Raw genomic sequence first — 12618 nt, 5'->3', positions numbered from 1 at the left:
AAGTTATCTGTGTGGGGCTATATTTTAGCAATTTCTGATTTTATTCTAGTTTGAATAAAACTTTAGCTAAAGGTTTCAAAGATGCTTGAGACAAAACCACATAACTAAAACTAATTAAAGACAACTTCATATCTTAGATTCTCTTACCAACTTCATATTGAATATGTTGTGTTTAAGTTTTATCCTGGCTAATTCTTTTTTTTTAAATAGAATTAAATGTAAAACTGTGACATTATTTAGAAGAATATAAGAATAGGTCTCAAAAACTAGCAAAAACTCATTTTACCAGTTGGGTAGATAACTGTTTATTTTCAGTACAATGGGAGATCACACTTTTTTTTACAGAATTCTAGGTTCATGACAGCTACACTTACAGTAATTTTTAAAAAGCCTGACTTGATCTGCCAAAATCACAACCAGACTTCAAACGTACTTTAGGATATAAGGTTTCTTCAGTATAACAAGGAATTTTAGTATACTTCTCATAAGCATTTTAGCTCACCCAGCTTAATTGGAATCCTGATGGTAAAGTCACATACTCAGCATGAAATTTTATGTAGACTTGATGAGATGTAGCAGTAAACGGAGTGATGTTTGTATCCTAAAATTAAAGACAAGAAAAATGAAAAGCTTTATAGAACATCAAGATCCCTTGGAAAAGCCAGTCAGAGAGTTAAAACTGAGGCACAAATTGAGTCACAGATTGGAAGTGACTATTTAAGTCCCAAATACAACTAAGTACAGAGCAAAATAACTTGATGCCTCCCACTAGATGTCACTGTAAGGTCTCCATTGGAAGGCTCCTAAGGTGCCAAATACACCTTACGCCTTCCCTTCCCCTCATCTGTGTGGAATTCATGCCAGAATTGGGGAAATAGTCTTGAATATGAAAAAGTAAAGATTAATTTTAACAGACAGCAGGCAATACACACCGTCCCACAGTACGGCCCAGCCGGAGGGTAGCTGGCATCTGGCCCGTTATAAAGGATCAGGTAGTTGCTACTGCAGTCCCCTGGGTCTTCGATGCTGATGAAATCAAAGCTCACAGTGACAATTCGTCCCTTGGGCGCGTTAATGGTCCATTCACAATGAGTGTTGTTGTGGTAAGTTGCCGGGTAGCTGGGACTAGCAAATGAGCCAGTGCTGCCATATAAGGTTCCTCCACATCCTGGAAACAGACACTGTTAATTAGCTAGAAGGCTTAGTTTCACAAGATACTACATGAGGTACTACTCTAGTACAGTATTAGTAGTAGCACTGAAAACCAGAGAGATTCTGGGAGCTGGAACAATGAATGTGGATAAGAGCATTATTCCAGTAAGAGACAAAACTGAGGCTCTAGATTCAGCAGCCTGAGAAGAGTATGCAGTGGACATTAGACCATTACTGGATATTACAAATAAACTCCTCAAAACTCTTTAGAAGAGGAACCAAAGTCTTAAGTCTGTGCCTTGGCCAGGTCAGTTCCCAGAACTAGAGACAAATTCTCTTTGGCCATTCTTTCAAATGAAAATTAGTGAATCCTCATCTGCCAGAAAAATACAGAGAACAACTCAGAGAAAATAGTCATATTGAGTAAACTGAAGGCTATTTATACTAAAATTCAATCTCCACCAGAGGGCAGAAGCAGATGCCATGAGAGAAATGCAAGTTTATAGGGTAAGAGTAAACATGTGCAGACCGTACTCTCACAGTTTCCAAGAACTTTCGGCTCACGGCTCCCAGTGATGGCATCTTTGTATTTAGTAGTCTTTATCAGATGTCTGTCTTGGTCAGATAGGCCTCAGATACATTTAATTTGTAGCATCCTATGGGAAAGAGCTTCACAGCAAAACTGCATACTGTGTGAAGAACTGGTTTGTTTGGTTTGTTTTGAACCTACCACCTCCTGGCTTTATCTGACAGCCTCTAGTTCTTCGAAAAGTCAATGAACAGTTGGTCACTATTCATCATCCAATATCACTCAATTTTATAGATCTTAGTGGTTTCTTAACCAGATGAAAAAATGTCAGCATACTTCATATAGAAGCCAGTTTTTATGTTGAGCCCTTAGTTACACTGGATTCTATAAGAGGAGGAGAGCAGAACTGTGTACATCAGTCCATTTGTGTGTGAACTATGGATTTATACAGTGGCTGTCTGTTTGTTCTCTCTTCCTTTCCCAACACTGCCTAGCATTGCATTAGCCTACTTGACTATTAGCAGTAAGCTCTTGTTTTCCTGGAACTATTTTACCCCTAATATCTTGTCACTGAGTACTCATATTTTTCTAAGTAAAGGTTAGGATTGTCTTTTTTTCCCCACGTTCTTCAACACTTTCCTAGGCTATATTTTATCTGCCTTTTCACCACCAAGCCACTCAATACTGTAAGGTTATTCTGCAGTGCTTTTCAGCTGGCCATGAGCTTTCCTACCGCTAATAACTTAGTGTCATGAACAAACTATTACCAAAGTATTCACTGCCATTTCATAAGCCATTCATTAATGCATCTATGTTATAGTCACTGCACAGCATGGTAAGTTATTTTCTTGGGGCAAATTTCAGTCCTCTTCAGGCTTAACAGTGCCTAGATCTTAGGGCATATCACAACTAGACTACTAACTGAGTAGGCTGAGTCACCACCACCATCTCCACTCTGTGGGTCCCAAGACAGATGTTCCTGATATTTTCTGACCTCTCAGTAAAAGAGGTAGGTTTTAATCTTAAATGGACTACATCCTCCAAGGCTGCTAGCAGCAACACTAGAGGGATGGAATTGCTTCCATCACGTAAAATGGATCTTGCCCCACTAGTTTTGAGGAACAACTACTGCTCTCCAGTGGACTATGTGTGCTTGGGAAGATCTTAAGTGTTGATGAGGGCCCCAGCTGAGCAGGCTGAATTTCACATTTCTGTATTTTGCCTCTATGTACAATTGATAAGCAAAATTACATTGTAATTACAGCCTTACCACTTGATGATGAAGTCCAAGTAATTTCATATCCATCATGAACCCCAGAAAAATCACTCTTGAAACGAAGGTAGACAACATGATTTTTGGGGAAGATGGGACTGGGCACAGTGTTTCCACAGAATCTGCCAAGTAATGGTGATTGCACATCACTCCCATTTCTGACCTTCAAGGGACACAAAAACCATTGTCAATGTTAAATTCCTACGCCAGTTATACACCAGTACAATTATGCAGTGATACAAGCACAGCACAAACTATGTAGTGACTTGCATGCATTCCATAGTTGTCATTCTAATAGTTATTCTTCCTACTATATATTCTTGTATAGAAAGAAAAAGAGACCATTAACCAGTCTGTCTCAGTTGTGTAAGTAAATGCACAGAACAAGTATCATCAGAAACATGTAACTAAATTTTATGGTGTGGTACATGTCCTGACTGAAAAAATTACTTGACTAGTAGCTAAGACATGCTTTTGCAGTTCAAGCCCATGTTTTACTTTTCATAAGAACTGTTAATATTCCAAATGAAATTATTAATTCTTTACCCTGCAGACCAATATTTTCCCTTGTCACATTAAGACACAGATCGTATTACATAGCTCAGATTTAATCTGACTCTTTTATGAGCTCTAATAATGCTGGTGCTCAGATCTGTTTCTTAAGACAGTAAAGAGGATAAGAAAAAAGAGCTAAATAACGATTCTGCCACAGAGATAAGATTTTTGTCATCGGACCAGTGAATGGGGAAATCTTCAATAAGCATGAAAGGACAGAGCAAAGGTCTTGTAGGATATGATTTTTATTGACACAAAGTACCTTTGCAAGTATTCTACACTTGTTATTAGGCTCTCTTTTTTTGAAAAGAAAAAATGCTTTCTTAGAAAAAAAAAACTTTGAAAGAAAAATGTAAAGCAGATGGAATCTTCTGTTGGAATGAAAGAACTCAGATTTATGGCTTTCTGTTCACGCATAGATGTTAATATTGGATGAAAACCACGCTGGCATGCTCTGTTAACTGGATAACATCAACAAAACCTAGGTAAACATGAGTTAACTAATAATGAAACTATTTATTCATTGGTTTTGGACTTAGTATAGTGTATATTGTTTAACCTCTTACTATAGCATCTGAGTATCTTTCCCCATAAAACTCTTGCAACAAACTAGTCCCTAATGTCAGTTCAACTCAGTCTTGATCCAAGCTTATTAACATCCTTTGCATTCAGCAGTTTCTGACACAGGCCCACAAAATACTGCTTGATACCTCTAGGAAATCACGTGAACAATGAATGCTGTCTTCCAAGCTGAAAGCATGGAAAAAGAGAGAAATTGTGTGATTCAGGGGAGCTCGTAGAATGATAGAACAGTCCATATTATTGAGGTGATGACCAGGCCAACCAGGGCTCTTGAGGTAACCAAACGGCTGGTGATACTCTCTGCTGCAACCTTGAGAGACGAAACGAGAAAAATGTAATAATTTCAGCTCTTTGTATTGCTTTTCACTGTATGAAATAAACAGAGAATGGTAGGTACATTTTTTAGAAGTTCCTTCAAGCTTACCTGTGGCTTGATAGGTAAATCTGACTCCATTATTCATCATATATTCATCTGATTTGAAAGTCACGATGACAGTGCGATCGTAAGAATAAAATTCAGGGACTGGAAAAGTTTCAGTACCACAGAATCTATGGACTGATCCTTGGCCATGCTGGAATTCAATACATGTCACAAGTTACTTAATGCTATAGTTCAGTTTTCTACTTACTGAACTTGTGGTGAATAAATCTTTCAATGCTTTCTTTACTGGTTATGCAATCACATTTTAAAGTTCTCATGGAAGTCACTTAATAGCATCTTAACATTTTGTGTTCAACTGCTATAAGAAACGGATCAAATTTAACAGGTATTTTCATGTCAAAGTAAGACACAGTGCAAGAAAGTTCAGAATAATATAATGCAAGGGACATAAATAGGTGGGTTTTTTCTGGTGCTTTATAGAAAGCGTAATGCTTTGGATGTGCCCCTCACACAGAATCATCAAATAATCTGTTGTCACAGGGTGAGTTTCTCCAGTCTTTACAAAGAGTGAAGGGAGCTGAATGTAAATGATAAACTGTAAATTTCTTACTGTTGGTGATTCCTGGAGCTCTAGGTAGTTCTGAGAGCAGTCCTGACTGGCATGGAGGTGGAAGGCCTTTACCACCACCCTCACTTGCTGCTGTGGAGGGGCATCAATGACCCAAGTACAGAGAGTAAATGGTGGATATTCATTCGGGAAGTTAGGAGATGTTGCAGTCAGGGATGCAGAAGTTGCATTATATATTCCTCCACATAGTCCTGTGTAAAACAGTAATAAAGGCATCATAGAGTGAAAAACTTTCCAGCTGGGGAAAAGTATTGAGCAAAACTACACTGGATAATATACTTTTGTATTTATCTAGAAGAAAAGTATTTTCTCTAGAAGAAAAAAAAAGATCAGATAAAATGCACCCTAATCCTGTGTCAATATACATCATGAAACTTAAATAAATGTTTGCTCCCTATAATATCAGCATATTTGTTAACAATATGTGGGAGTTCCTGTTTTGCATTGCAGACTGACAGCCTCCCTGCACCCAGCCAAGACCAGATAGGATTGCACTGGGGTCTGGCAGTGCTGCTTTTAGCTTGCTTATAGATCCTGCGCTAAGGATCTTTGCCCCTCCCTGAGCCCTGTATCTAGAACAAATTTGGGTGATTATTATTTCAATATGTATTTCCACAAAGAGTCACAACAACATATATGCATACTTACGATCCACTGTGGTGTAGGTAGCACTGAAACCCTCCCTTTCCACAGAGCCGTCTGTGGTAAATCTCACAGTCAAGGAATTACGAGTAGAAAGAAAAGGAGCTGGCACTGTAGATCCACAGAATGTGCCAACTACATTTGCATTTTCATTATCTCCATCATAAAGCTGAAAGAAGAAAACTATATAAGCCACTAACAGTTCAGACACCACAAACAAATAAATAGAAATAAAATTCTCTGACCCCTCCTGACATTACAATTTCTTTTACTTGAAAGCACAGTAGGTGCCTTTGTGCTTTAACCGGATGTTCTTGATGACTACAATTATTCACTGCCATATTAACTAATTCTGTTGGACCGTGTAAATCTCATTATGGAACATTATGGTCTCATCTCAGCAAATCTATCATAAATTTGTTCTATTTTAATTTGGCATTTTGATTTCTTTTTTTATATGTCATCTCAAAGTGTTTTTCAATGAGAAAAGCTGATGTTATTCAGCAAAATGTAGAACTAACTCCTAGTTTCATTGAGCATCTCTAATGCTTAACAGGATCTACAGCACTCCTTGGTGGATCTCGTTTAGCAGTATTCTGCTGTCCTACATTTTGTACATTCATCTCCAAGAGAATAGCTTTCACAGGTGAGCATTGAGCATCAAGACTTATTTGTGAAACATTATAAATTTAAGACCTTTCAAGTAATTGTGCATGATAATGAATCTGCAAGTTTACTTTCAAAGTGTTGAGTTTTGTTTTGTTTTGTTTCCGTTCCATGAAACAAATACTCATTTCTATAGGCAGTCTAAGATTAGAAGTGTGTCTCCATAACAATGTCAAAACTCTTACTGCTTTCCAAAAAGGCAGAATGTCACCTGGAGTAGTAATCTAACCCAATGAAAAATAAAAAAAATCCTATTAAGCAATTTAATTTCTTTATAAGACCATTTTCTATTAATTAAGTTTTAGCTTATTGGAGAGGATAATGGATTGTATTTCACTGATATTTTCTTGTTAAAATACGCAGCTATCTTACTTTGACGTAATCGTATCGGCAAGTCCTAGCAGACTGTGCTTCAAGCACGAATGAATTGAAGGTGAGGTTGATCAGTTTGTTTACAGGTGCAGTTATGATCCATACACAGTCCAGATTTTTCTCATATCTTCTGGTCACATTGGAGACTGGAGACCCAAAACTATAAGCTGAATTTGTCAGGTAACCACCACAGCCATTCTGAGGTCCTGTTGAAGAAGCAGAAACTTTTTGAAAGCAATTCCTGGCATTTATTTTATCTTCAATTCTTTAATGTCAAGCCAGCAGCTTTCTTCTGTGCTACAGAATTTTACGGTCCTGTCTCACAAGAACTGTCGGAATGATTAAAAGGCCTTCAACACTAAATAGATATGAATCACGATTAGACTTGGGAGAGTGAATTAAGAAAGTCTCATGTCTTCTGTTGAATATAAAATCAGCATCCACTCTGAAAATGCAGCAATAGAGTTTTTAAAAGGGACTGTAAGAAAAGAACAGAAACTAAATGGAATAGTGATTAGCAGGCCTTTTAATGTAATACTTAACTGCTAGTAAAAATATTTGGACAGTAGGGGGCACTGGGTTGTTGATTTTGAAAATCCGGTTAAAAATTAAGTTGTTTTTTTTGGCAATATGACTTCGTTCTGGGGGAATTGAATTGGGCAGCCTGACGCTGGGACCTAGACTCTTATTAAGGAATCTAGCCAAAAGGGGCTTACTTCTGGGAGCGTTTTGCTTGGTGGGAGCTTAGAATCCAAATGAAAAGCAGGCTGCTTTTCAGTTGGATCCCACAGACAGAGCTAAGTACCGTACCTACTTGCTGTGAAAATTTGAACCCTGTAATGTTTTCAGTCACATTGAAAGAAATTACTTGGAGAAAAGCAGTTACTAGAAGATCAGAACCTTTTTATTGCATCTAATTATAACTAAGCAAAAAATACAGACTATCTGAAGGATTTTTTTTTTACTTCTCTCTCTTTTCTTTTTATATTTATTTTTGTAGTTTGGTTTTCGTAAATTGGAATGGGCTGCTAAATGTGATCAATTTATTTGCTTCATTCTTCCTTCTTAAGTCTCTACAGAGTCTCCTGGCCACTTATTTAACCCGACAATTTAAATAAAGTATGGTTCATACTCTTACTTTTGCGTCTAAGAAAGAGTTCTCATAAACTGCACAGTGCAAAGCATAACTGCAAGCAGCAAATCCTTTCGGGAGAACTAGACATAAATGAAGCTACAGCTGGGCTACGCAACATGAGCAGAGTTTCAGAATTTCATCTTCGTGTGGAAAATATGCCCGTCTGGCTGATATACAGTGACTTAACCTTGACACACTGATATATTTACAGTCATATAAAACTTTGCCCTACTTGAGCTACAGCATTACAAAACATCACTCTGGTGAAAAAACAGCAACCAAGTATCAGGATTGCATCAGTAACCCGGGGCTGGAGAGAGCCCCGGGTCTTGCAAGACTGTTATGGTTAAACCAGAGTGACTGAGGCGAAACGTCGTCCTGCTCTACTAACCAAACCCGGAAAAACCCCACCCTGAAAAGAGCGTTGCTTAAAACCAAAATCTTAATAACATGAGATTTAAGCTTTTGCTGTAGCTAAAAATGAACAGAAAAAAATTAGCATAAAGCAAGTAAGTCAGGAATTAATAGCTTCTAGTCCAGTTTTGTGGACTGTTAATGAAGTCAGAAACTTGGAAAAGTGTTAGCATACATTCCAGTGCCACTGCAGAAGGCGAGAGCAACAGTGGGGGAAATGTGAGCAATAAATCACATTCTTACAAACAGTCTAGGAAGGAGGAAAATGTCAGACAGGAGGGTGCCTTGGCCCTAAGAGGCAGTTTCCTTATATTTTTCTCTGGGTTCACCCATATGTGTGGTTTATTCAGCCTCGCCCCCCCCCCCCAACAATCTTGTCAAAGCCATTTCGTGCTCAGTATTTTGGACATCAAGCATATAATCATCAGGGATAGAGCACAGGCCAACCATCCAGCCCTGCAATATTGAGTCTGGAGTGATAAACAGGTCAGACACCTTGCAAATCTCCCCTTCATCCTTCTCAGGGTTAGAGTTGCAGAGATGCCAGTCAGACCATTGCAACAGGAGCTGGAATTGCCGCAGAACCGTGCAACAGGAAGGCTCTCGGTGCTGTTGGATTGTTCTTTTTTTTGGATATCAGAAGTCTGGACCTTTGCAATGGTGCCCTTCACTCTAACTACATGCAGCGATAGAGACAGCTCAGGTGACAAAAAATACCGATTTGGTCAAGCTATGTATGTACAGCACATAAAATGGACGTGATAGAGAGATTTAACAGGCCAAATCCTCATTATCAAAAAATTAATTCTAGCTAGTATAGCCAGTAATAGCATCTAACGGGAGATAAATAACTAAAAGTATGACTTACAGTTAATAAAGATGAGGTTTCATCATTAGCTTTCGCAATGCTTAGCCTGCTCAGCCGGGGTTGAGTCAAATACTTACAGGACAGTACATTATAAGTAATTGCTAGACTGGAAGCCAAAGAGATATCAAGTAGGCTTGCATCAAGCCAAATAAAGAGCAGCTCTTGTTGAAAAATCTGTCCACCTTGGTGTTTTTTGGTACTGATCAGTGTTACATCTGATTGCAGCCCCTAAAAGTTACAGAATAGTGAAACTGTGTAGGTTGAGGGAACACCCACAAATAAATGAAGAGCCAACTGCTAAGCAGGAGGAAATTCATGGCAAGAACAGCACTATTACACTGCATTTTAGCCATGACACAATTCATCGTTTTAAAAATCAGCACCACTTCTGAACAGAAGGCCAAATAGTAGCCATCCTGGTAGCCTGCTGGTGATCATTGGTGAAATTGTATTAGTCACTGGCTAATACAGCTGGAAAAAAAATGTAGCTAAAAATTAGGCAAAATCTGTGACTGAGAAGTCTGTTAATTTGTATATCAGACTTTTAGATATTAAGAGCTAGAGTTCACAGAAAGAGAGAGAAATGTACCTTATAGAACAATTTGTGTGTGGGCAGATGGACTGACTACATGGCTTACTGTGGTTTTCAGTCTCCAGTTTCTTATTTATAATAAAAATCATAAGGTCATCATAAATCAGATTGCAGTCTTGCCTGTCTCATAAACAGCTTGCCAGAGAACACAAATTACCAGAATAACTAGGGCAGACACTGTCATCACTAATTGCTTTTGGTGGGAAGCATTAATGAAACTAAAAGGCTGAAGGACCATTCAGAGAAGAAAGAATTGAAGGTTCCCTATGGCAAATAAAAATAATTACAGCAGAGAGCAAGCACATGTTTCTCTGTTAGGAGTTATATCGTCCAGATATGGAAGGAAGATGAATTTTTGATGCTGCCTGCCTTTAAAGCACAGCCAGGGCTAAGGTACAAGTGTGGATGCAACAAAAGGAAGCCTAGTGAGTAGTTTTAAATCTATCAGAATCAGCTAAACCATTTCAAACCACCTCAAACTAATTTTGCTGCACTTCTCTTCTTACTAAATGAGCACCACAAACATCTACTGGAAGGCAGTAAGGTTCAAAGAACGGTTCTAATTCTACCTGAACAGGCATGAGAATCCTCTCCCAGATCTCTGAATCACATTTGGTCTCACCTAGAAGCATCCCTGGCAACTCTACGTTTCTTTCTGATCTGAACTAAAAATCAGAATAAGCAAGGATTAACTCTGCCAATACTAATACTTCTTTCCTGATAGGTCTTATTTCCAGTGCAGAGGAATGGCTGGACTAATTGTGGCTGTAATAATTACAAAATTACAGAATCACAACAAAGAAAAAGCTCATAGCTAGTTTTGATTGTGGCTTAGAAGGATATGGGGATAGAGAGAGGATTCATACCATCACAATTCATCTTGTGGCTGATACCAAAGGCTGGTAAACCTTCACAGGGTGAGCTGAGCTCTTCCCCTGTTTGGCAATCACTGTACAGACGTTGTGGTTTCACGTGGCAGCAGGACCCTGGCAGCAGTGCCAGCCCTGACCACAGTGCCTGCAACATTTCAGGAGGAGACATCTAAAAGCATGGGACTCTTTTTAGTCCTCAGCCTTAGCCTTTATACAGAAAGGGTTTTCCACTGGTTTGATGGTCTGGCAGTGGTGCCAACAGGGACATTTAGGACTACAAAGCTCCAGTCTCTTGTTTAGCAGGATTTCACAAATGCAGTCAGATGACGTACATATCCTTAAGTTTTTAGACTATTATTTGATCACAAATAATTTAATTGTTTAGGTTGGAAAAGATCTTTAATAAGAGCATGAAATCTATCCATTAACCTAACATTTCCAGGTCCACCACTAAACCATGTCCGTAAACACATCTATATGTCTATTAAATACCTCCAGGGATGGTGACTCAACCACTACCCTGGGCAGTCTGTTTGTTCCAGAGCTTAACAACCCTTTCAGTGAAAAGATTTTTCCTAATATCCAACTTAAATCTCCCCTGGAGCAACTTGAGGCCATTTCCTCTTGTATTATCACTTGTTATCTGGGAGAAGAGAGGTAATTATAGAGAGCAATAAGCTCTCAGCTCAGCCTCCTTTTCTTCAGTCTAAACAACCCCGGTACCCTCAGCTGCTCCTCATAAGACTTGTGCTCTAGACCCTGCTGTTGTCAGTGCAGGTGGCTGGTTGCCACCTAGGGCAAGTGCTAATATTATTTCCAAAAATCAGTGCAGTTAATTCGTTAAAGAATTTAGAAATGATTCACGAAAGAACACCTAATCTTGACCATCACAACAGAATAACCAAACTTATGTTTTACTCCTTATATTGCCCATTCAGAACTGTTCTGTGTTTTTTTCAGCAATTCTGAACAATCCAAAAAGACTCCACAGTAACTGCGCATGCTGAGCATTGCTGAAAATCTGTACTTAAAAACTGAATATAGAGTGAGTCAAGCTTTCAGTTTGCAGGGCAGAACTGACCTTAGAATTGTATTATGGAAATTTTTTTCTTGCTGATAAAATAAAATAGCATAAAAATGCTGTGAAAATTTTACTGGATCCATTTTTAAAAATATATACTTAATTTCATTAGGGGAGAGCATAACAGTAAAGCCGTTAGTGATAGAATACTTAGTGTATTGTAATACAAACAGGAAACAAGTAATTCAATACACAGCTAATAGAATAAGGGAAGACAGATACCTCTGGGTAATTTACTAGGTAAATTCAGATCATTTTGTCAGGAAGGAAAGCATATAGATCATCATCTATTCCTGTTACATGCATACTAGATTATTCATGTAAATTACCCATTAATTATTTTTTCTGGCATATCAGAGAAGATTCCTCTTTCCAACTATTTTTCTTCTAAACTCTACTTGCTTATGATTTTTTTCCTGTGTAAATAGATTAATATTCATTCAACAGAAATTTTCATTTGAATAAAAGGGAAAAACTAGGCAAACTGAGGACAATGCAGAGGACGGGGTCTTTAGGGACTTTGAATTCCAACAGCCTAAGGGTTGCCAAAGGTTTGGGAGGCATTTCTTCTGCCTTAGAGCCTACACAACACTGTTTTTCTCATTGTTGCCACCCTATTCTTCTAGCCTGTCTATATCCATCTGGTTTTCCTAGCCTTGTGTTTAAACCATAATCTCTTTGTGATGGCAGACTGTTGCATTATTCTGCACAGTGCCTAGTGCAGAGGAGTCATGAGGAGCTCATGAGCTTGTAAGCCCCAAGGTAATGCAAACAGGGGATAACACTGGAATTAATACAGTACACCATACTGCTCTTTTACAGAGCATAAATGTGAATTTCTTGTGCATGTTCACAAGAGACGGTATAAAAAAGGG

The 12618-nt window shown here is 38.4% G+C and overlaps 1 protein-coding gene across 1 annotated transcript in view; it reads right to left on the bottom strand.

Moving 5' to 3' along the window:
• Nucleotides 1-354: 354 nt before the first annotated feature.
• The window catches only part of LOC104271447 (cubilin-like), a 43868-nt gene continuing 31604 nt past the window's right edge, over nt 355-12618 (bottom strand). The window contains exons 13-20 of the mRNA XM_009866116.1: nt 6782-6987; nt 5750-5912; nt 5084-5292; nt 4516-4663; nt 4220-4401; nt 2952-3117; nt 933-1168; nt 355-601 (exon numbers count right to left, since the gene is read on the bottom strand). Coding sequence (XP_009864418.1) covers nt 494-601; nt 933-1168; nt 2952-3117; nt 4220-4401; nt 4516-4663; nt 5084-5292; nt 5750-5912; nt 6782-6987 — 1418 coding nt within the window. The 3' untranslated portion in view covers nt 355-493. The remainder of the gene's footprint in view (nt 602-932; nt 1169-2951; nt 3118-4219; nt 4402-4515; nt 4664-5083; nt 5293-5749; nt 5913-6781; nt 6988-12618) is intronic.

Source organism: Apaloderma vittatum, unplaced genomic scaffold, assembly GCF_000703405.1.
Source record: "Apaloderma vittatum isolate BGI_N311 unplaced genomic scaffold, ASM70340v1 scaffold2783, whole genome shotgun sequence".
Classification (NCBI taxonomy): domain Eukaryota; kingdom Metazoa; phylum Chordata; class Aves; order Trogoniformes; family Trogonidae; genus Apaloderma; species Apaloderma vittatum.
The sequence above is the reverse complement of the archived record's forward strand: the minus strand, read 5'-3'. Positions and strand labels throughout refer to the sequence as shown.